Genomic DNA, 24,566 nt, shown 5'->3' with positions numbered 1-24,566 from the left:
CTGATGGGTCCACGGGCTCTGGGCCGCGACATCTGGCAGAATCAAGCCTCAGCCCTTGCTGGCCTCTCCTTGGATTGCAGTGAATGTGGCTGGAACTTGATTAATATTTAGACATTTTGGTCATCACGGTACTTTTGGGTTTATTCTGATATTTAAGGAAAATTTCATGAAATATTTAATTATCTTGACTACTGCATACTTTTGTGTCCTCTTAAATTTTCCACCCGAGGTCAGTGTCTTACTTGCTTCCCCCCAGTGCTCACCTCGGTAGTGACAGAGAGCTGGTGAGAGATGGGGAGTCCGGGTGGGCAGGAGCGTGGCCCACGTAGCGTCCGAATGACCTAGGAGGGTCTCCATTCCACCTGCTGTCTCCTTGCCAGTAGATAGAGCTCAAGGCTGGACGAAATGGCCTGTTCTAGATCAGTGATCCTGAAAGGGACAATTTTACTTCCCACAGGACATGTGGAAATGTGTGGGGACATATCCTAGTGCATGACTAGGGGAGGCACAATTGACATCCAGGGGGCAGAGATCCAAAGATGCTGTTAAATTTTCTACGAGACACAGGACAGATCACGGCCCCAGCCTCCAACAAAGAACGGTGTGACTCCCAAACGTTAAGATGCAAAGGTTGAGAACCTTCAACTAGAGTGGCAGCGTAAAGGAAAGAGCATTAATTTTTCATCTTAAAGATGAGAAAGAGATGGAGAGAGAGGAGAGGGAGAAACAGGAAGAGAGTGAAGAAGGGAAAGAGGGGGAGAGACAGAGACAGAGGGAGAGAAGGTTTTGAGCCTCAAAGACTTGGTGATCCCAGCTCCCCCACTTCCCGCACAACCTTGGCAAGTCATCCTTCCTCTCTGAATCTCATTTTTCACATCAGTGAAGTTGGGCTAATCACACATTCTCATGGGACTGAGGTTAGGAAGGTGAGGATTTAGGGATGTGATGCACATGAATTATCTGCACATGGTCCACAGAAGAGCTCAGGAAGGCCGAGTCTCCCCTTAACCTCTACCTGCTCCCCCAAGTTCTCCCAGCTCCCTGGGATCCTTCACGTCATTTACTGGAATTCTGACCAGAGGAAAGCTCTCCTGGGACTGAAAAGTGTTCAGACCTGGACCCTTTAAGGGCACTAATAAAAATTAAGTCTGGACTGTAGTCATGGGGGGCTTCTGGAGCATACTAGGGTATCAGGGCATCTATGTCCAAACAGGAGGCAGGTCCCTGATGTCCCAACAGAGAGCAGGGCCCAAGGGTGGGAGGACTGAGCCAACCTCTTATCAGCCCCGCTGTCCAACCCCCAAGCCTGGGGAAATCCTCCTGGCCTCTTCCCACTTCCCCATAGCCCAGTATAAGGGCAGCCTCTGTGCGCCCACAGCCAGAGGCACTGAGAGTGGAGGCTTCAGACTCTCAGCAAGTAAGTGCTCCCTCAGCTTCCCTGGGAGGACAGGTCCGGGGCTGGGAATAACCTGGGCTCTATATGGAAACACGGGGGACTCTGGTCCTTAGGACCATAGTGACCACTGTCCTTCCCCCTCCTTCCCCCGTGTGTCTCACTCTGGCCCTGAAGGTGAGCACACCTGTTCCTGTAGGAGCGACGGTCTGAGCTGAGTGCTGTCCCAGGGAGCAGTGATGTGCTCTCAGGAAAAGGGACTCTTGTACTTGAGCTCACAACCCCCTGTTCTTCCCCTGATCCTCCAGCTCAGGGTCTGTTTACTGGGAGACAAGGAAGCTCTCTAGTTTGCCTTTAATCTAGCAGTTAAGCAAGGACTGCCCCTCCACTGTGTTCCAGGGGCCGTGCAGACACAAGGGAAGTCCCCAGGAGGGAACGTGGAGCTGTGTGTCTGTCACAAGACTGCAGGGACATGAAGGGCTGCCTGCTCCTGCCCCTTCTGCTGCTGGGGACAGTTTCTGCTCTCTATCTGGGTAAGTGCTCCCCTTCTCTCCTCGTCCATCTTCCTCTCTTCTTTCCTGCATTGTTTTTTGCTCTTGTGGATCCAGGGCCACAACCCCCTCTTCAGTTGCCCCAGCCCATCTCTAGTTAGATTTCTCCTGGACTCAGAGCTGTGACCTGAACTTTCCCTCAAGGCTCCTTTGCGAGGAGAAACACCCACCTGTGAAGGTGAGGGCTTCTCACATCTCTCACTCCCAAATTACCCACATGTGGTGTCAGCTGCCATCAGGTTCTCATGCAATTGTGTGTGTGATGCAAGAATTCTGGCTCATCCAACCCCCAAGGGATCCTTCCAGTCTTTGGTTCCAGATGGCGTCCCTAGGAAGACTGAGTGGAGCCATCAGAGCTGTCCGTGGTCCTGGAGGAAGGTGGTACCGGGTTATTTCTTCTTTGCAGAGAAAGATGCCCCCCATCTGGGTGGTCTGGAGACACAGGCAGACCTGAGCCAGGATCAGGAAGGCTCAGGGGGGCAGGAAGGAGAGCTGGCCCTGCGTGGTGAGGTGCTTGAGTCAGGGGGAGAGGAGGCTGAGGATGCCCACCAAGATGAGGACGACTCAGACCCAGATGACTTAGATGAGGACGTGCAGTGCCCCAAGGAAGAGGAGACAGTTCAACTTCCGGGCAGTCCTGAGTGCAAGACCTGCCACTACAGAGTGGTGCGGACTCCAAGGAGGTTTGTGCATGCTCAGGTAAGCGGCAGCGAGGCTGCCATGAGACAAGGAGTTGGGAGACCAGAGTGGATTCAGCCTTCTGTTCTCTATTATTTAGACTAGGGGTTCTCCAAGCCTAGTATCCACCAGAAGTCTTGTTAAAGCACAGATTCCTGGGCCCCATCACCTCAGTTTCTGTATTAGCAAATCCGGGGTGTAAGGGTTTATAACAAATTCCTAGGTGATGATATTGTTGGTCTAGAAATTGCACTCTGAGAGCCACTAGTTTAGACAAAAAGCTTTGGTGGAAGAGACACCTGTGTTGTCTCCTGCTCTGCCTTCATCAGCTATTTTATTTGGGCAAGTCACTTCACCTTTCAGGGCTCCTGTATCTTCATTTGTAAAATGGAGATGTATGATACCACCTCTTAGAGAGTTATGGTGAGGATTCACTAACACATGGAAAGTGTTTAGAATAGTCTGTTGTTGTTCAGTCACTAAGTTGTGTCCAACTCTGTTTGATCCCATAGAGTGTAGCACTTCAGGCTTCCCTGTCCTCCACTATCTCCTGGAGTTTCCTCAAACTCATGTCCACTGAGTCAGTGATGCCATCCACACATCTCATCCTCTGTCATCCCCTTCTCCTCCTGCCCTCAATCTTTCCCAGCATCAGGGTCTTTTCCAATGAGTCAGCTCTTCACAGCAGATGGCCAAAGTATCAGAGCTTCGGCTTTAGCTTCAGCTTCAGTCCTTCAAATCAATATCAGGGTTGATTTTCCTTGGGATTGACTGATTTGATCTCCTTGTAGTCCGAGGGACTGTCAAGAGTCTTCTCCAGCACTGCAGTATGAAAGCACCAATCTTTGGCACTCAGCGTTCCTTATGATCCAACTCTTACATCTGTACGTGTCTACTGTAAAAACCATAGCTTTGACTCCATGGGCTTTTGGTGGTAAAGTGATGTCTCTGCTTTTTAATATGCTGTCTTGGTTTGTCATAGCTTTTCTTCCAAGGAGCAAGCATGTTTTAATTTCATGGCTGCAGTCACCATCTGCAGTGATTTTGGAGCTCAAGAAAATAAATCTATCACTGCTTCCACTTTTTCCCCTTCTATTTGCCAAAAAGTGATGGGACCAGATGTCATGATCTTACCTTTCTGGATGTTGAATTTTAAGCCAGCTTTTCCCATTCTCCTCTTTCACCCTCATCAAGAGATTCTTCACTTCCTCTTCACTTTCTGCTGCTAGAATTATATCATCTGCATATCTGAGGTTATTGATATTTCTCCTGCTATTCTTGATTCCAGCTTGTGATTCATCCAGCCTGCATCTTGCATGATTTCTCTGCATATGAGTTAAATAAACAGGGTGACAATATATAGCCTTGACGTACTCCTTTTCCAATTTTGAACCAGTCTGTTGTCCCGTGTCCTGTTGTTCTAACTGTGGCTTCTTGATCCACATACAGGTTTTTTAGGAGACAGGTAAGGTAGTCTGTTATTTCCATCTCTTTAAGAATTTTCCACAGCTTGTAGTGATCTACACAGTCAAAGGCTTTTGTGTAGTCAATGAAGCAGAAGTAGATGTTTTTTGGAACGCACTTTTTTTCTCTATAATCCAGTGAATGTTGGCTATTTGATCTCTGATTCCCCTGCCTTTTGTGAATCCAGCTTGTACATCTGGAAGTTCTTGGTTCACACTGATGAAGCCTAGCTTGAAGGATTTTGAGCATGACCCTGCTAGCATGTGAAATGAACACAATTGTATGGTAGTTTAAACATTTTTTGGCATTGCTATTCTTTGGGATAAGAACGAAAACTGACCTTTTCCAGTCCTGTGGCCACTGTTGAGTTTTCTAAACTTGCTGACATCCTGAATGCAGTTGGTGATGGATAAGGAAGCCCGGCATGCTGCAGTCCATGGGGTCACAAAGAATCAGACACAACTGAGTGACTTAACTGAACTGAGCTGATTGAGCACAGCACTTTAATAGCATCATCTTTTAGGATTTTACGTAGCACAGCTGGAGTCCCATAACCTCCCCTAACTTTTTTTTGTAGTGATGCTTCCTAAGTCCCACTTGATTTCACACTCCAGGATGTCTGGCTCTAGTTGAGTGGCCACACCATAGTGGTCATCTGAGTCACTAAGATTTTTCTGTACTGTTCTTCTGTATATTCTTGTCACCCGTTCTTAATCTCTTCTGCTTCTGTTAGGTCTTTACTATTTATGTCCTTTATTGTGCCCATCTTTGCATGAAATGTTCCCTTGATATCTCTAATTTTATTGAAGAAATCTTTACTCTTTTCCATTCTATTATTTTCCTCTATTTCTTTGCATTGTTCATTTAAGAAGACCTTCTTATCTCTCCTTGCTATTCTCTGGAGCTCCACAGTTAGGCAAGTATATCTTTCCTTTTCTCCTTTGCCTTTTGCTTCTCTTCTTTCCTCAGCTATTTGTAAAGCCTCCTGAGACAACCACTTTGCCTTACTGCATTTCTTTTTCTTGGGGATGGTTTTGGTCACTGCTTCCTGTACAATGTTACAAACTTCCATCCTTAGTTCTTCAGGCACTCTGTCTCTTAGACCTAATGCCTTGAATCTATTCTGCATCTCCACTGTATAATCATAAGGGATTTGATTTAGGTCATACCTGAATCACCTAGTGGTTTTCCCTACTTTCTTCATTTTAAGCCTGAATTTGGCAATAAGGACTCCATGATCTGAGCCACAGTCAGCTCCTGGTCTTATTTTTGCTGACTGTATAGAGTTTCTCCATCTTTGGCTGCAAAGAATATAATCAATCTGATTTCAGTGTTGACCATCTGGTGATGTCCACGGGTAGAGTCATCGTTTATGTTTGGAAGAGGGTGACTGCTTTGACCAGTGTGTTTTCATGACAAAACTCTGTCAACCTTTGCCCTGCTCATTCTGTACCCCGAGGCCAAGCTTGCTTGTTACTCCAGGTATCTCTTGATTTCCCTCTTTTGCATTCCAGTCCCCTGTGATGAAAAGGACATCATTTTTCTTGTGATAGTTCTAGAAGGTCTTATACGTCCTCATAGAACTGGTCATCTTCAGCTTCTTCAGCATCAGTGGTTGGGGCATAGACTTGTATTAGTGTCATTTTGAATGGTTTGCCTTGGAAACAAACAGAGATCATTCTGTCGTTTTTGAGTTCCACCCAAGTACTGCATTTCAGACTCTTTTGTTGGCTGTGAGGGCTACTCCATTTCTTCTAAGGGATTCTTGCCCACACTAGTTGATGTAGTGCTCATGTGAATTATATTTGCCCATTCCCATCATTTTAGTTCACTGATTCCTAACATGTTGAAGTTCACTCTTGTCATCTCCTGCTTGACCAAGCCTAACTTACCCTGATTCACAGACCTAACATCCCAGGTTCCTATGCAATATGTTCTTTATAGCATCAGACTTTCTTCACCAGATGCATCCATAATTGTGCATTGTTTCTGCTTTGGCCCAGTTGCTTCGTTCTTTCTGGAATTATTGTAATTGCCCTCCACTCCTCCCCAGCTGCATACAGGACACCTTCGAACCTGGGGTCTCACCTTCTAGTGTCATATCTTTTTGCCTTTTCACATTGTGCCCGAAGTTCTCACAGCAAGAATACTGGAGTGGTTGGCCATTCCTCCTCCAGTGGACCAGGTTTCGTCAGGACTTTCCACGTGACCCATCCATCTTGGGTGGCCCTACACAGCATGGCTCAGAGCTTCATTGAGTTACACAAGCTCCTTTGCCAGGACAGTGCTGTGATCCATGGAGGGAGAATGGTCCTTGGGTCATTGTAAGCTCTCCATAAACGCTGGCCATGGGGGTGGGAGGGAGGCTCAGATGGGAGGGGATTTATGTATACTTGTGACTGATTCACATTGCTGTTCAGCAGAAACCAACACAGCACTGTCAAGCAATTATCCTCCAATTGAAAATTAAAAGAGAATAAGAAAGCATTTGACCTTGGAGATCAAGATGAAAAGTAAAGGCCAGAACAAGTGAATAACCACTTTAAACATCTTTCAAATATAATGTTATTTTGTATACATCTATTAAATAATTCCATATGAAAATAATGTAAAAACATTTTTAAATGGCGCTTCTAGTTATTCTGAATATTATTACTCTTTACTGCAAGAAGTTCCTGACTTCAAATAAAGGAGCAAGAGATGGGATTCAAGGGGGCTGTAGACCCCTGATTTCTGACCTGGAAAAGGATGCGGGGGTCTCTTGTGGAGACTGAGGGCCTTGCAAGAAAACTGAGTTTCTACTCCACTTCTTCTCTCTGCAGAGAATCTGCAGGCGTTGCTACCGAGGCAACCTCGTCTCCATCCACAGCTATCGCTCTGACTACCGCGTGACACGCTGGGCAAGAAACACCAACCAGCCCCAGGTCTGGATTGGAGGCACCATCAGGGACAGGGTAAGTGAGGGTCAGTTTTCAGGTCTTTTTTTTTTTAAGGTGGTTTAATACTGTAAAGTGAATCCACTATTTTTTCAGATCTTTATTATCTGTGACAGTGCTGGGTCTTTGTTGCTGCGCCGGGGTTTTCTCTAGTTGCAGCCGGCGGGGGTTGCTGCCTAGTTGTGCTCACGCTTCTCCCTGGGGTGGCTTCTCATGCTGCACAGCATGGGCTCCAGGATGCCAGGCTTCACAGCTGCTGTCGAACACTCTAGAGCCCGGGCTCAGTAGCTTTGATGCCAGGGCTTAGCTCCTCTGCGGCGTGTGGGGTCTTTCAGGACCAGGGATTGAACCCATGGCCCCTGCATGGGAAGGCAGTTTCTTCACCACTGGACCACCAGGGAAGGCCCAGGGTGGGGTTTCTGATTGCCTCAAGGGACCACCTGCTCCCAACGACCCTCATCCTGGCACCTGAAGCTGGCTTGTGCTGACTTAGGAGACACGATGACTGAGTGCTTCTCTTCCTCATCCATGTTCAGTGGCTTCATGCTTGCAGCTTGAAATCTGCCATGGTGGATGCGTTTACACCAGGGAGATGGACAATTATTACAAATCACGTTTCTTTCTTCCCTCTACCTCTCATCTTTCCCCAAAGCTGGCTGTGAAATGTCTATCAGCCCATCACTGGAGTCAGGAGGTCGAGTTCGTTCCCAGCTCTGTGCGTTACTGGCTGAATGCCCGCCTCCATATTTCAGTGTCCTCATCTCTAAGTGGGTCCTGCTCTCAGAGGGACCTTGGGGACTGTGACTGCATAAGTGCTGTGACATTTGCTACTCAGGTGTGGTCCAGGGACAAGCAGTATCAACATCGCCTGGTAGCTTGTTGAAACACAGGCTCTCGGGCCGCACCCCAGACCTCCTGCATCAGAATCCACATTTCCACCAGATCCCTAGGAGATGTGTCTGCTCAGTGAAGTTTTTGAAGCCTACTCTGTGTGAGAGCTGGAAGTGATGTTTGCTCTTCCGTGTCCTTGCCTGTAAAACATTGGTGGTGGGTCTGTAGGGTGGAGTCCTAGCCAGGTGACACAGTGGAAGGAGATTATAGACACAGTGTCCAGAGGGGATGCTCAGGGGACTTTCAGGAGCCCCAGCCCGTGTCTTCCTGGACCTCTGCCCTCTGACCAAACCTCTCTCTTCTCTAGTCCCGTTGTAGAAGATTTCGCTGGACCGATGGGAGTCGCTGGAATTTTGGCTACTGGGCCCGAGGCCAGCCTGGGAATGGGAGAGGCCACTGTGTGGCCCTGTGCACCAGAGGTGAGGGGCCAGGCGCCCGGACAAGGAGGGGTTGCTGGGGTGGACTCACACACACGTCTCTTTGAGCTGCACAGACACGCCTCCCCTCACACCGCCTCCCCCACTAGAGAACCCCACCCTGTGTGTGAGCAGGGCTGAGGTGCTGGGATCCTCAGAGCCACAGGGATGGGTCCTGGATGGGGGCTGGGGGCTCTCTGTCCTCCAGACTCAGCGAGGCTCCTTCCCTTCCTCTGATGCGATGGTGACAAGGAGTGAGTGTGGGACAGACGGGAGGGACACTCGGGAATGGGAGGTGTGGCCCAGGGACACAGGAAAGATGTGGGAACTAGGGCCAGCTGACAGATGATGCATCAGCTCCCAACAGCACGGCTGCCTGACTTGAGGAGGTTTAGAACAGGGGCAAAGACCATACAGGTTGAGCAAGATGACTGAGATTCACATCTGGCTCCATTCATTACTTGCCTGCTGAGATCAAGGCAGGTTATCACTCCCCCTGAGCCTCAGTTTTCCCCATCTGTGAAATGGGAGTGATGACAGCCCTGACCTCTTGGAGTCACTGTGAGGATGAAAGGACAGTCCATAGGAAGCACTTAGCACACTGCCTCTGCAATGGAGGGGATCAATAGCGTGGCTAGTAGGGACGTATGGGAAACACAGGGCTCTCAGATTGCCGGGAAAAGGTGACCTGTGAGGTGCCTGACGGTGGAGGTTGGGGGGGACACACTCAAGTGGGCAACTGACATCACTGTGCTCTCTACCACCAGGGGGTCACTGGCGACGAGCTTCATGCAAGAGGCAGCTGCCGTTCATCTGCTCCTTCTAAACTGGAGGTTCAGAGACCCTGCCTCCCCGCCCTCCCGCTGCCCCGCCCCACCCCTGGCCCCCTTGCCTCTCACTTCTCCATGTCATAAAAACTACACTTCTCACAGCATCTCCTGACTCTCGTTTCTTCATTGCGGTCGTTGGAGGACTCTTTGGAGTTGGGAAATCTTGGAAGCTCTCAGTTCGGCTTTGTGGGGCGCAGACTGTCTTTGAGGAATTTCAACCTGGAGCCTGATGGCTGAGCGGTGGGGGTCGGGGGGTTGGGGTGCTGGAGTGTTTGGCTGCAGCGCCAGCTGGGGGTAGAGTGTGGGCCAGGCCAGGGAGCGGGGGTGTCTGGCTACAGAAGACTCTTTCCCAGGGTCCCGCGGAAGAAAGCCTTTGGTGAGCAGCTGGGCAACTGGCCCTCTTGGTCTGCATCGAGTAAGGCGTGTGGGGTGGGGTTGGAAGTGGCGGCTTTCCAGAATGGACGCCATGTGGTGGATTTAAGAATTGGATGGAGCCGTGAGGTCCCACCCAGGGTCTCCACGTGGTGTACGGAGAAACCTCCTCGAGGGGCGGACGCCGCCTCCGGGCCTGTGTCGTTTTCACCTCAGGTTCAGTGCAGCTCAGCTCAGTCGCTCAGTCGTGTCCGACTCCTTGTGACCTCATGGATGGCAGCACGCCAGGCCTCCCTGTCCATCACCAGCTCCCGGAGTTTACTCAAACTCATGTCCATTGAGTCGGTGATGCCATCCAACCATCTCATCCTCTGTCGTCCCTTCTCCTCCTGCTCTCAGTCTTTCCCAGCATCCGGGTCTTTTCTAGTGAGTCAGTTCTTCTCATCAGGTGACCAAAGGATTGGAGTTTCAGCTTCAGCATCAGTCCTTCACCTCAGTATTGGCCCCCTTTTCTCCGTGGGTTAGTTCAAAGGCCACAGCTTCTGAGATGGCTCCCCGACCACATCCTCATGGGAGGCTGCCCTCCTCGCTGCTCTCCATCCTGTGTCCCCTCTCTTGTCCCCAGCCTCCCTCCCCTCCCTGGAGGGGCCACGGTCTCAGCAGGGAGCTGCTTCACTCCCCGAGGGCCTTGGGGCCCAAGTCAGGCCGTGTGCAGCCCGGTGCCTCCAGGGCTGGCTCTCCAGCCCCAGGTCTCCCCGGCGTCTCCCCTCTTCTCGGGTCCTGGGGTCACTGAGACAGAACAGTGTTCCCGCTCTTAGCGTCACTGCGGGCTGGGCTCCAGGAAGGATCGGAGCTTGATGAGGGGGGAAGCTCAGACTGCAAACTGGTGTTCAGAGGGCAGAGAGCCCTGGGTGGTGAGGGAGAGAGAGAGAGCCTTCCTGGGGGTGCGGCTCTACGTGGGGCCCGGGAAGTGTGTACAAGGATGTCTGGGGCACACGTGTGCATGTGTGTGTGGGTGTCTTGGTGTGTGCGTGAGTCAGTCTTCAGACACCTGTGTATATCTGTGCACATGTGAATCTGTACTTGTAAACACGCATAAATCTGTGTGAGTCAGCGTGTGTTTATGTGTTGCTTGTATGCACATTTTCTACATCTCTGTTTATGGAGACGCGTGTATGTCTGTGCACATCCTTGAGTGTGTGTAACTCTCCACGCTCTCTCTTTCTCCACCTCACTCTCAAGCTCACCTAGTGCTGTGGCTCTTGTGTGCGTGTGTCCAGTTGTGTTCTCCATCGCAGGACAAATCCAGGGTGAAATTCTCTCTATTTCTGGGTCTTCTACTTGGGACAGTTCCAGCTTTTCATCTGAGCCAATCTCCTTGGCCCTTAGCCTTTCCATCTTGACTCCTTTCTACAGTTTGTGGGATCAGAGTCACAGAGCCACCTTCCTCCCTGGCCATCCCCCTGTTTCAGGATCTCTGCACGTAAAGGAGCAGGGACTCTAGAGCTGGACTTGCAGGGACTCCTCAGGACACCTGCGTGTCTGCAGCCCTGTCCTACTGTGTCACTCTCAATGCTGTCCTTTCTGCAAGACGCAGACGATGACCACATCTTTTGCTGTGAGCTCAGTGAGTGTTCTGGGCTAAGCATTTCCTGTGCATTATATCCTTTAATCCTCATAACATCCCCATGAGGTATGTGTGCGGTGCATCCGGATCTCAGAGGAAGAAAGTTAGTAGATGATGGAACCAGTACCAACCCCTCAACTTCCTGAGCCTAAGTTCATGCCCATAACCACCAGGCCCTCATGTGGGAGCCGGGGTTCTCCTGGGGTGTGTGTGTGTGGCGGGGTGTGTAGGGACGGGGGTGGTGAGCTCCATCAGGTTGTCTATTTGTAGGGCTCAGTGGGCAAATGTCCAGGGCCAGGTGGGAGCTGTCCATGGTGTTGGGGAGGAACCAGGCAGGATGTGAAGGAGGGGCACTCGGCCTTTCCCCTCTGGGGACTGAAATGTCCAATGTTGAGAGCCCCTCGGGAGATGACACCCTGCCCCAGTCTGGGGAGAGGCCAGCAAGTGAGTCAGGGGTGGTCCCTATGGAGGAGCTGATGCTGCCAGGCAAAGAGGAAGAGACAGGCTCTGGAAGCAAAGGTGACCCCAGGGAAGAGGGGCTTGATGAGCCCATCTCAGTCTTGGATGAGGTGGCCGAGGACCTTTAGTGTCCTCAGGAAGAGGACACAGTAAGACTGGAGGGCGTCCCTGCAGGCCAGACCTGCCACTTCCTGCTGGTGAGGAGCCCCGTGAACTTTAATCCTGCTCAGGTGAGTGGCCAGGGGCTGAGGCAAGGCCCAGGGTGGAGATGGGGACAGCCTGTGTCACCGGTCATTTTCCACCTTGGGGACCCTGGGGGTGTCAGCAGAGCCTGAGGCTGGAAGACGTGTTGGGGTAGAAGGTGAGAGTCGTGTGGAAACACAGGCTGCATCTTAATCTCCTGCCTTCAGAGGTCTGTGGGGTGGAGGCGGGGGGTGAGTTTTGGAGATGTAAGCACCCAGGGCTCAGGTGATGTGAATTTCTGTGAGGGGGCGCTCAATGCTCCCTCTTTCATCCTGCCTTGGAGGTTCCTTGGCAAACGCGCTACTGGGAAGCACTCACTCACAACTTCGACCTTAATGACCAAATCTGGTGTTTAGTAGAGGGTCAACCAGGGCCATGTCTGGATGGAGGGCCCGATCACAGTGGGCAAGAGGGGTCCCGGCTCAGTGGGGACACCTCCTGACCCCAGCGTGTGCTCACCTTGCTGGAGGTTTGTCTGTGCCTCTCTCTACAATCCACTGGAGATCCAGGGACAGATGGATGTCTGAACCAGACATGAATGGGGACTGGGAAAAGCCAAGCATTTTTCCTTTGGTTTAATATTTTCCCTGCGCCATGTGGCATGTGGGACGTGAGTTACCTGGACAGGGATTGAACCCAATCGTACACTCGGCATTACAAGCTTGGACTCTTAACCACTGGACCACCACAAGTCCTGCCAAACCGTTAGAATCAGGTACGTGTGTGGAAGTCCCGCTCGGTCTCTGACTGTCTGTACGACTTGGGCAGGAAGATGAGCCTGGTTCCTCGTCTGTAGGACGGGGTGGCAACGCCTGCCCTCCTCTTGTTCGAGCCAGAGGGATGCGTGTGTCCCTGGGACGCAGAGTATGTGAGGGTGACCATCACTGTGGGTCTCTGTTTCAGCTGACCAGCAAGTGTCTGGCATGGTCCAGCCCCTCTTTAAGGGTCGATGTCGGGCAGGCAGCAGGAGCAGCAGGCAGGGAGAGGCCAGCGCTGCCCACCTGCTTCCCTTCGCCCTGGGCCCCAGCCTCCTTCCTTCCCTCCTGCCTCCTCTGGGGTCGCTGGATACCCTTCACTAGCTTGCCATCAGTGCCTGGAATGTGCGTCCCGGGCGGCTGGCCATCCCTGGGGCAGCGGTTGGATGTGTGACTGGGCACCCGAGGGGAGGTGGGAGAGGGGGTGACTGTCTGCAAGCCTGGGGGGCGCTAGGAAGAGCTGGACCTCCAGAGGAGGGGCCTTCTGGGTCTCTAGACTCGTCTCCACTATGGGATGGGGCGGGGAGGGAAACACCCTCCTGGGGCTGAGTCAGGGGAACAAGAGGCTGAGAGCCCTTCCCGCTGTGTCTTTACAGGAGGCCCTGCAGTTGCTCACTGAGGCTCAGCCTCCTGTTCCACTCTTCCTACCGAGCTGGATCCTCTGGGCAGCCTCCACCCGGCCCCTCCCACCTCTAGCAATGAAAGTGTTCTCCTGAAACTGATTTCTTTCTTCTTCCTGTCATTGATGTCCTCTTCTGAGCCCCACCCCTTAAGTGCCCTCAAGGACTGCCCCTTCCACCCTACTGTGTTTAATCAATAGGGTCAGTTCAGTTCAGTTCAGGGGCTCAGTCGTGTCCGACTTTTTGTGGCCCCATGGACCGCAGCATGCCAGACCTCCCTGTCCATCACTAACTCCTGGAGTTTACTCAAACTCATGTCCATTGAGTCAGTGATGCCATCCCACCATCTCATCCTCTGACCTCAATAGGGTCAGAGGTTATCATTCGTAAGGAGGCTGGGGAATGGGGTCGGTGGGGCCTTCTCAGGACAGGGGAAGGGGCTCAGGTGCTCTTTTCACAAGATGCCCAGTTACCGGGCACGTGCACTGCAGGACCACGCCCACCCCCTCCAGTCTTTCTAGTGGACTCTGAATGCACCGCCCTCCTTGCTGTTGCCTTAACGTCAGAGCATAGCAGAACTCCCCGGGGACAGTCCACAGCTCCCAGGAGCGGGAGTGTGAGTGCTCCAATCCTTCGCTCCTCGAGTGCAGTAATTCTGAGCATGTATTGGGCACCGCCTCCCAGGGTTTCCCAGCGGGATCAACTTGCAGTTAACCACTGAGGTGGCTGGCTTTATCACACAGAGTATTGGCCGCCTTCTCTTCACTGTGTGAACCCTCCTCTCCACACACACCACCCCCCCCCCGCTCCCGTGTCCCAGCACCTCTCAGATAAACTACTTGCTCAAATCCTTGTATCAGGCTGTGTTTCTCGGGACTCTGAGCGGAAGAAAAATTGCTATTACTCTATGTACAACTCTGTGCAAGGCCTGGGAATATGACAAGACAGAGCTTCAGGAACATAAGGATGTTTGTAGTATGAGCACAGGAGAATCTACTGATGGCTCCTACTAACTGTGCGTCTGCAAAGCACTCCCTGCTATGGCAGGCAGCTTACCAAGATGGCCCTGTGTGATCAGTAATTATTGTCCCATTGACAGAACCAGGCTTAGAGAAGTTGTGACCTGGTTTTTGTCCAAGGGTGAGCATCTAAACGTGACCCACGGAGGGATGCAAGGATCTCCAGAGCATGTCCTTTCAGTCAGTAGGATTTCATGGCTAGAAGTGTTGGCTGCTTCCTGGACATGATCTCATGGGACATGGCACAGACAAGAGGAAGGACAGCATCCTCTACTCTTTTTTTTCTTTTTAAAAAAAAATCATTTGTTTGTGGCTGTGCTGGTCTTCATTGCTGCACGCAGGTTTCTCCAGTTGCAACAGGTGAGGACTACTCTCTAGTTGCAGCTCAGGGACTCAGTTGCTCCACAACACGTGGGATCTTCCCAGATCAGGGATGGAACCCCAGCTTCTGATTTGGGAGTCTTAGCCATTGGGTCACCAGGGAAGTCCCACCCCAGGGTCTTAAGAAGCAAATCAAGAACCTTAATGTTTTGAATGTGGCCCCGAGAGGGAAGGCTACTCACTCAAGGTTGCAGAGTAAGTTGTAAAAAGAAGGAAATCAACTGAGGTCCGCTGTAACTGCTGTTGTCTTGATTTCAATGACGGTGGTTTTTCAACACAACGTATGGGGTCAGCCCCGTGCCGGGTGCTGAGGAGGACGCAGCTAAAGCAGAGCTTTCACTCTTGTCCTCAGAGACTTTGTGTCCTGGTGCAGTGAGGCATTGCTTCTCTTTGTTCTAGAATTAATAATAAAGAGTAACAAAGTCTCTCGTTTATTAAGCATTAAATATGTGCTGGGTTCTGAGACTTTGTGCTAAGGGAGACTTCATCTTGTTCTTCACAAATCTCTTCTGTTGACGGTATGTTTGTGGCAGAAGTGTGGCTTCCAGTCCGTGAAGGTCCCCTTTGGGGGATTAAAGTCAGGAAGGGGGCCCGAAGGAGGCATCTGGGCCCCTGGTGAGAGTGGCTCCATCACATGGCGTGTCTCCTCTGTGACAGCTCCCCGAGCAGTCTATGCTACAGGAGGCACGGGAAACATCCTCAAGTGAAACTTCAAATGCTCTAAGAGAACTGGTCTTACATGCCCTAATGAGGGCTTGTGGGTGACTTTTCCCCTCCAAAATAACGCCAAATGGCTCTGGGAAACAACTCTTCCCAGAAGCTTATCATGTCACTGGCTACCAGTGACCTTATTGGTCATCGTGTCCGCTGAACAAAATGATCCTTCTGGCCTGGACCCCATGCACTGGGGGGAATACGGGGGAGGGGGTGGCCCTCCACACTCCCCACCAAGGGAATTCTTCAGTGTAAAATCCAGAGTTCAGGTTTTCGGGTCCTGGAGTTGACCACTACCCAGACCTCCAAGTCAGGTAGATAAGCTAAGGGTCGGGTCTGTTGGCCCCAGGAGATAATGGCTGAGACCGTTACTCTGCAATCAGCCCAGAAGTGACCTCTCTGACACTTCTCCATTTGCAGGGCCCCGGGGAGAGCTGAGCAGGGGCAGGCATCCAGGCCGGTCAGCCTCTGGGCGCCGTGTCCCTGGCGCCCTGAGCCCTGGAGGGCTGGGCAGGAGTCCCGGAACAAAGATGCACTGTCCCGCAAGGGTGCCCCAGAGTGGAGGCCCCACCCTGACGGGTCCACGGGCTCTGGGCCATGACGTCTGGCAGAATCAAGCCTCAGCCCTTGCTGGCCTCTCCTTGGATTGCAGTGAATGTGGCTGGAACTTGATTAGTATTTAGACATTTTGCTCATCAAGGTACTTTTGTGTTTATTCTGATATTTAAGAAAAATTTCATGAAATATTTATTTATCTTGACTACTGCATACTTTTGTGTTCCTTTAAATTTTGCAAAATCACTGCAGATGGTGACTGCAGCCATGAAATTAAAAGACGCTTGCTCCTTGGAAGAAAAATTATGACCAACCTAGATAGCATATTAAAAAGCAGAGACATTACTTTGCCAACAAAGGTCTGTCTAGTCAAGGCTGTGGTTTTTCCAGTAGTCATGTATGGATGTGAGAGTTGGACTATAAAGAAAGCTGAGTGCTGAAGCATTGATGCTTTTGAACTGTGGTGTTGGAGAAGACTCTTGAGAGTCCCTTGGACAGCAAGGGGATCCAACCAGTCCATCCTAAAGGAGACCAGTCCTAGGCATTCATTGGAAGGACTGATGTTGAAGCTGAAACTCCAATACTTTGGCCACCTGATGTGAAGAGCTGACTCATTTGAAAAGACCCTGATGCTGGGAAGGATTGAGGGCAGGAGGAGAAGGGGACGACAGAGGATGAGATGGTTGGATGGAATCACCGACTCAATGGACATGAGTTTGGGTGAACTCTGGGAGTTGGTGATGGACGGGGAGGCCTGGTGTGCTGCAGTCCATGGGGTTGCAAAGAGTCTGACATGGCTGAGTGGCTGAACTGAACTGAACTGAAATTTTCCAACTGAGGTCAGTGTCTTACTTGCTTCCCCCCAGTGCTCACCTCGGTGGTGACAGACAGCTGGTGGGAGATGGGGAGTCCGGGTGGGCAGGAGGCTGGCCCACGTAGCGTCTGAATGACCTTGTAGGAAGGTCTCCATTCCACATGCTGTCTCCTTGCCAGTATATAGGGCTCAAGGCTGGACGAAATGGCCTGTTCTAGATCAGTGATCCTGAAAGGGACAATTTTACTTCCCACAGGACATGTGGAAATGTGTGGGGACATATCCTAGTGCATGACTAGGGGAGGCACAATTGACATCCAGGGGGCAGAGATCCAAACATGTTGTTAAATTTTCTACGAGACACAGGACAGATCACGGCCCCAGCCTCCACATAGAACGGTGTGACTCCCAAGCGTTAAGATGCAAAGGTTGAGAACCTTCAACTAGAGTGGCAGCGTAAAGGAAAGAGCATTAATTTTTCATCTTAAAGGTGAGAAAGAGATGGAGAGAGAGGAGAGGGAGAAACAGGAAGAGAGTGAAGAAGGGAAAGAGGGGGAGAGACAGAGACAGAGGGAGAGAAGGTTTTGAGCCTCAAAGACTTAGTGATCCCAGCTCCCCCACTTCCCGCACAACCTTGGCAAGTCACCTTCCCTCTCTGAATCTCATTTTTCACATCAGTGAAGTCGGGCTAATCACACATTCTCATGGGACCGAGGTTAGGAAGGTGAGGATTCAGGAAGGTGATGCACATGAAACATCCACACATGGTCCACACAAGAGCTCAGGAGGGCTGAGTCTCCCCTTAACCTCCCCTCTCCTCCCTCTGGTCTCCCTGCTCCCTGGGACCCTCCACAGCACTTGCTAGAACTCTGACCCAGGGAAGGTTGCTCCTGGGACTGAAGAGGATTGTTGAGATCTGGACCCTTTAGGGGGACTAATAATAATTACGCATGGAGAGTAGTCATCTGGGGCTTTCCACAGCATGCTAGGGTGTTTGGGCATCTATGTCCAAACAGGAGTCAGGTCCCTGATGTCCCAGCTGAGTGCAGGGCCCAAGGGTGGGAGGACTGAGCCAACCTCTTATCAGCCCTGCTGTCCAACCCCCAAGCCTGGGGCAATCATCCTGCCTCTCCCCACTTCCCCAAAGCCCGGTATAAGGGGAGCTTCTGTGCGCCAACAGCCAGAGGCACTGAGAGTGGAGGCTTCAGACTCTCAGCAAGTAAGTGCTCCCTCGGCTTCCCCGGGAGGACAGGTCCGGGGCTGGGAAGAACTTGGGCTCTATATGGAAATGCCGGGGACTCCGGTCCTTAGGACCATAGTGACCACTGTCCTTCCCCCTCCTTCCCCCGTGTGTCTCACTCTGGCCCTGAAGGTGAGCACACCTGTTCCTGTAGGAGCGACGGTCTGAGCTGAGTGCTGTCCCAGGGAGCAGTGATGCGCTCTCAGGAAAAGGGACTCTTGTACTTGAGCTCACAACCCCCTGTTCTTCCCCTGATCCTCCAGCTCAGGGTCTGTTCACTGGGAGACAAGGAAGCTCTCTAGTTTGCCCTTTAATCTAGCAGTTAAGCAGACACCGCCTCTCCATTGTGTTCCAGGGGCCGTGCAGACACAAGGGAAGTCCCCAGGAGGGAACGTGGAGCTGTGTGCCTGTCACAAGACTTCAGGGACATGAAAGGTTGCCTGCTCCTGCCCCTTCTGCTGCTGGGGTCAGTTTCTGCTCTCTATCTGGGTAAGTGCTCCCCTTCTCTCCTCGTCCATCTTCCTCTCTTCTTTCCTGCACCTTTTTTTGCTCTTGTGCTTCCAGGGCCACAGCCGCCTCTTCAGTTGCCCCAGCCCATCTCTAGTTAGATTTCTCCCAGACTCAGAACTGTGACCTGAACTTTCCCTCAGGGCTTCTTTGGAAGGAAAAGCACCCACCTGTGAAGGCGAGGTCTTCACACAGCCCTTCCTCCCATCCTCCAAAATACCCACACGTGGTGTCAGCTGGCATCAGGTTCTCATGCGTTTGCGTGTGTGATGCAAGAATTCTGGCTCATCCAATCCCCAAGGGATCCTTCCAGTCTTTGGTTCCAGATGGCGTCCCTAGGAAGACTGAGTGGAGCCATCAGAGCTGTCCGTGGTCCTGGAGGAAGGTCGTACCTGATCTGATGGCGAGTTATTTCTTCCTGCAGAGAAGGATGTCCCCCATTTGGGCAGTCGAGAGACACAGGCAGACTTGAGCCGAGATCTGGAAGGCTCAGGGGGGCAGGAAGGAGAGCTGGCCATGTGTGGTGAGGTGCTTGAGTCAGGGGGAGAGGAGGCTGAGGATACCCACGACGATGAGGAAGACTCAGACCCAGGTGACTTAGATGAGGACGTGCAATGCCCCAAGGAAGAGGAGACAGTTCAACTTCCGGGGACCCCTGGATGCAAGAGCTGCCACTTCCTGATGGTGAAAACGCCGAACATATTTAGGAAAGCTCTGGTAAGTGGCAAGGAGGCTGCTATGTCAGTCCGGGTGTGGCGGAGACAGAGTGGGTTCAACCTTCTGTTCCCTATTATTCAGATGAGTGGATCTCCAAGCAGAATATGCATCAGAATGTGTTAGTTACTCAACTGTGCCCAGCTCTTTGAAATCGTATGGCGTATAGCCCACCGGGCTCCTCTGTCCATGGAATTCTGCAGGCAAGAATACTGAAGTGGGTTGCCATTTCCTTCTCCAGGGGCTCTTCCCTGACACAGAGATCAAACTTGGGTCTCCCACATTGCAAACAGAATCTTTACCATCTGAGCCATGAGGGAAGTCCCAGGAAGCATCAGAAGTCTGGTTAAAACACAGGTTTCTGGGGCACATCCCCTCAATTTCAGGTTTAGCAAATCGGGGCTGTAAGGGTTTACATTTATAACCTATTCCCAGTTGGTGTTATTGTTGGTCTGGGGACTTCACTCTGAGAACCACTGGTTTAGATAAAAAGCCTCGAGGTGAGGTGCGCCTGTGCTAAATCCTGGCTCTGCCTTCATCAGCTGTTTCATTTGGACAAGTCACTTCACCTTTCCGGGCTCCTGTGTCTTCACTTGTAAAATGACAATGTATGGTCCCACGTCGGAGTTGTAGTGAGGGTTAACTAATACATGAAAAGTATTTAGAATAGTCCATTGTTGTTCTTCAGTCGCTAAGTCATGTCCATCTCCTTTTGTCCCCATGAACTTCAACATGCTAGGCTCCCCTGTCCTTCTCTATCTCCCGGAGTTTGCTCAGATTCATGTCCATTGAGTCATTGAGGCTATCTAACCACCTCATCCTCTGCAGACTCCTTCTCCTTTTACCTTCAATTTTTCCCAGCATCAGGGTCTTTTCCAATGAGTCAGCTCTTTGTATCAGGTGGCCAAAGTATTGGAGCTTCAGCTTCAGCATCATTTCTTCCAATGAATATTCAAGGTTGAATTCCTTTAGGATTGACTGGTTTGATCTCCTTGCCGTCCAAAGAACTCTCAAGACTCTTCTCCAGCACAATTTGAAGGCATCCGTTCTTTGGTGCTCAGCCTTCTTTATGGTCTAACTCTCACGTCCACACAGGCCTACTGGAAAAACCATACCTTTGACTAAAGGGACCTTTGTTGGCAAAGTGAGGTTTCTGCTTTTTAATATGCTCTGGGTTTGTCATAGCTTTCCTTCCAAGGAGTAAATGTCTTTTAATTCCGTGGCTGCAGTCACCTGCACAGTGACTTTGGAGCCGAGAAAAGAAAATCTGTCGCTGTCTATACTTTATCCTCTTCTGTTCCCATGAAGTGATGGGACCGGACGCCATGATCTTAGTTTTTTGAATTTTGAGTTTTAAGCCATCTTTTTCACTCTGCTCTTTCACCCTCATGAAGAGGCTGTTTAGTTCCTGTCCGATTTCTGCCATTAGAATGATATCATCTGCATATCTGAGGTTGTTGATATTTCTCCTGGTATTCTTGATTTCAGGTTGTGATTCATCCAGCCCAGCATTTCACACGATGTACTCTTCACATAAGTTAAATAAGCAGGGTGACTATAAACAGCTTTGTCATACTTTTTTTCCCAATTTGGAACCGGTCAGTTGTTCCATGTTCTGTTCTAACTGTTGCTTCTTGACCTGCATACAGGTTTCTCAGGAGGCAGGTAAGGTGGTCTGGTGTTCCCATCTCTTGAAGAATTTTCCACAGTCCTTTGTTGTGATTCACACAGTCAAAGTCGGTAGCTTAGTTAATGAAGCAGAAATAGGTGTTTCTTGGATCCAACAGATATTGGTGGTTTGGTCTCTGCTTCCCCTGCCTTTTCTAACCCAGCCTATTCCTCTGGGTGTTCTTGGGTCACGTACCCTTGAAGCCCAGCTTGAAGGATTGTGAGCTTCACCTTCCTGGCATGGGAAATGAGGGCAATTGTATGGCAGTTTGGACATTCACTGGCACTGCTATTCTTTGGGACTGAAATGAAAACTGACCTTTTCCAGTCCTGTGGTCACTGCTGAAGTTTTCTCAAATTTGCTGCCAAATATTCTGTGCAGCACTTTAACAGTACCTTCTTTTATGATTTTAAATAGCTCAGCTGGAATTTCATCACCTCCACTACCTTTCTTTGTAGTAATACTTCCCAAGGCCCCCTTGACTTCACACTTAGAATGTCTGGCTGTAGGTGAGTGACCACACCATCATGGTTATCTGGGTCATTAGGACGTTTTTTTGTATAGTTCTTTTGTGTATTCTTGCTATCTCTTCTTAATCTCTTCTGCTTCTCTTAGGTCCTTACTGTTTCTGTCCTTTTTGGTGACCATCCTTGCAGGAAATGTTCTCTTGATACCTCCAATTATCTTGAAGGGTTCTCTAGTCTTTCCCATTTTATCGTTTTCCTAGATTTCTTTGCATTGCTCCTTAAGAAGGCTTTCTGCAGACTCAGGGACTTGCAAGAGGCAGTGAATTTTCTATGCCACTATTCTCTGTGCAGAGCATCTGCAGGAAGTGCTACCGAGGCAACCTCATCTCCATCCACAACCTCTGCTTCGATAATCGCGTCTCAAGCTGGGCCAGAAGGATCCACCAAGCAAAGGTCTGGATCGGCGTCATCATCAAGCTCTGGGTAAATGAGGGGCCAATTTCCTGGTATTGGAAGGTCTTTCTTTTTTTTTTTTTCAAGTTGGTTTAATACTGTAAAATCAATTCACTATCTGAAAAAAAATGCTTATCTATTTATGGCTGTGGTGGGTCTTTGTCACTACACAGCAGGCCTTCTCTAGCTGCAGCGAGCAGGCGCTGTGATGCTTGGGCTTCTCACTGGGTGGCTTCTCTTGTTGCAGAGCACGGGCTCCAGGGTGCCGGGCTTCACAGTTGCTGTCATAGGCTCTTGAGCCCTGGGTCAGTAGTTTTGGGGTTCAGGCTTCATTGCTCTGCGGCACGTGGGATCTTCCAGGACCAGGGACCGAACCCATGGCCCCTGCATGGGCAGGCAGCTACTTCACCACTGGGAAGGCCCAGGGTGGGGTTTCTGATTGCCTCAAGGGGCCACCTGCCCCCATCGAGCCTCATCCTGGCACCTGAAGCTGGCTTGTGCTGACTGAGGAGACGCGATGACTGAGTGCTTCTCTTCCTCATCCATGTTCAGTGGCTTCACGCTTGAAGCTTGAAATCTGCCATGGTGGATGCGTTTACACCAGGGAAACGGAAAATTATTACAAATCAGGTTTCTTTCTTTCCTCTGCCTCACACTTTCCACCAAAGCTGACTGTTAGACATTTATCAGCCCATCACTGGAGTCAGGAGGTCGAGTTCATTCCCAGCTCTGTGCGTTACTGGCTGAATGCCCGCCTCCATATTTCAGTGTCCTCATCTCTAAGTGGGTCCTGCTCTCAGAGGGACCTTGGGGACTGTGACTGCATAAGTGCTGTGACATTTGCTACTCAGGTGTGGTCCAGGGACAAGCAGTATCAACATCGCCTTGTAGCTTGTTGAAACACAGGCTCTCGGGCCGCACCCCAGACCTCCTGCATCAGAATCCACATTTCCACCAGATCCCTAGGAGATGTGTCTGCTCAGTGAAGTTTGAGAAGCCTACTCTGTGTGAGAGCTGAAAGTGATGTTTGCTCTTCCATGTCATTGTCTGAGAACGCTCATGGATGGGTCTGCATGGTGGGGTCCTAGCCAGGTGACACAGTGAGAGGAGATTATAGACACAGTGTCCAGAGGGGATGCTCAGGGGACTTTCAGGAGCCCCAGCCCCTGTCTTCCTGGACCTCTGCCCTCTGACCCAGCCCCTCTCTTCTCTAGTCCCTATACCAGACATTTCGCTGGACCGATGGGAGTCGCTGGAATTTTGGCTACTGGGCCCGAGGCCAGCCTGGGAATGGGAGAGGCCACTGTGTGGCCCTGAGCACCAGAGGTGAGGGGCCAGGCGCCCGGACAAGGCGGGGCTGCTGGGGTGGATGCGCACACGCGTCTCTTTGAGCTGCACAGACACGCCTCCCCTCACACCGCCTCCCCCACTAGAGAACCCCGCCCTGTGTGTGAGCAGGGCTGAGGTGCGGGGATCCTCAGAGCCACAGGGATGGGTCCCGGACAGGGGATGGGGGCTCTCTGTCCTCCAGACTCAGCGAGGCTCCTTCCCTTCCTCTGACGGGACGGTGACAAGGAGTGAGTGTGGGACAGACGTGAGGGACACTCAGGAATGGGAGGTGTGGCTGAGGGAAACGGGAAAGACACAGGAACTAGGGCCAGCTGACAGATGATGCATCAGCTCCCAACAGCACAGCTGCCTGATGTGCAGGAGTTTAGAACAGGGGGGAAGACCTTGTGGGCCGGAGTCAGATGGCCGTGGCCCACATCTGGCTCCATTCCTTACTTATCTGCTGAGATCAGGGCAGGTTATCACTCCCCCAAGCCTCAGTTTTCCCATCTGTGAAATGGGAGTGATGACAGCCCTGACCTCTTGGAGTCACTGTGAGGATGAAAGGACAGTCCATAGGAAGCACTTAGCACACTGCCTCTGCAAGGGAGGAGATCAATGAACGTGGCAGCTGGGACATGGGGAGACTTATGGCCCCCAGGTTGGCAGGCAAAGGTGAGCTGAGAGGTGCCTGGCGGGGCACTGAGGGGACACGGGCCACACTCTGGTTGAGAACTGACATCACTGTGCTCTCTGCCTCCAGGGGGTCACTGGCGACGAGCTTCATGCAAGTGGCGGCTGCCCTTCTTCTGCTCCTACTAACCCAGAGGCGCGAGACCCTGCTCCCTGCCCCTGCCTGCCCCGTCCCACCCCTGACCTCCTTGCCCCCCAGCCTTCCTGGATAATAAAACCACATTCTCACAGCATCTCCTGACTGTTGTCTCTTCGCTGCACACTTTGGAGGACTCCTCCAGGTTGGAAAATCCTGGAAGCCCTCGTTCTGGCTTTGCGGGCAGGGCAGGGGGACTTTGAGAAGTAACAGTTGGAGCGGAACTCCTGTGGGCAGGGCAGGAGTGGGTGGTGCTGGGGGGTTTGGCTGCAGCGGCCCCTGGGGGCAGAGTGGGGACCGGGTAGGGGTCTCGTTCCAGAAGGCCACCCCCAGGGTCTGGTGGAAGAAGGTCTTTGTTGACTGGGTGGGGAACTGGCCCTCTTTCTTTGGATTCAGCAAGGCATGTGGGCTGTGGCCGAAAGTGGTGGCTTTCCAAGTGGAGGTGGCGAGGGAGGACCAGATGGAGCCCTGAGGTCCCCCTGAGGGGTCACCATGTGGTGGAGGAGAAAGGGGTCTCTCCCAGGGTCGCCACTTCCTCCAGCCCCTGTGCGGTCTGTGCCTCAGGTATCTGGCCCTCTTTAATGTTCTCCCAGCCATCTGTGGATGAGTTTGAAGGTCCCAGCTTCTTCTAAGATGGCTT

At 51.4% G+C, this 24,566-nt stretch overlaps 2 protein-coding genes across 2 annotated transcripts; both read left to right on the top strand.

Moving 5' to 3' along the window:
- The first annotated feature begins 1,380 nt into the window (after positions 1–1,380).
- LOC145525564 (proteoglycan 3-like) lies at positions 1,381–9,263 on the top strand. The gene is made up of 6 exons (XM_081538949.1): positions 1,381–1,417; positions 1,793–1,926; positions 2,351–2,643; positions 6,909–7,040; positions 8,221–8,332; positions 9,097–9,263. Exons 2-6 carry the CDS (start codon positions 1,866–1,868, stop codon positions 9,153–9,155), a joined length of 657 nt encoding a protein of 218 aa, XP_081395075.1. The 5' UTR covers positions 1,381–1,417; positions 1,793–1,865; the 3' UTR covers positions 9,156–9,263.
- Positions 9,264–17,900: 8,637 nt separating this feature from the next.
- On the top strand, positions 17,901–24,023 carry LOC145525563 (proteoglycan 3-like). Its single transcript, XM_081538948.1, has 6 exons — positions 17,901–17,937; positions 18,314–18,447; positions 18,890–19,182; positions 21,667–21,798; positions 22,983–23,094; positions 23,861–24,023. Exons 2-6 carry the CDS (start codon positions 18,387–18,389, stop codon positions 23,917–23,919), a joined length of 657 nt encoding a protein of 218 aa, XP_081395074.1. The 5' UTR covers positions 17,901–17,937; positions 18,314–18,386; the 3' UTR covers positions 23,920–24,023.
- The last annotated feature ends 543 nt before the right edge of the window (positions 24,024–24,566 follow it).

The sequence above is a fragment of the Giraffa tippelskirchi genome, chromosome 11 (genome assembly GCF_054371585.1).
Source record: "Giraffa tippelskirchi isolate mGirTip1 chromosome 11, T2T-mGirTip1v1.2.pri, whole genome shotgun sequence".
Taxonomy (NCBI): domain Eukaryota; kingdom Metazoa; phylum Chordata; class Mammalia; order Artiodactyla; family Giraffidae; genus Giraffa; species Giraffa tippelskirchi.
Note: the sequence above shows the minus strand (reverse complement) of the source record. Positions and strands in the feature narration are given on the sequence as shown.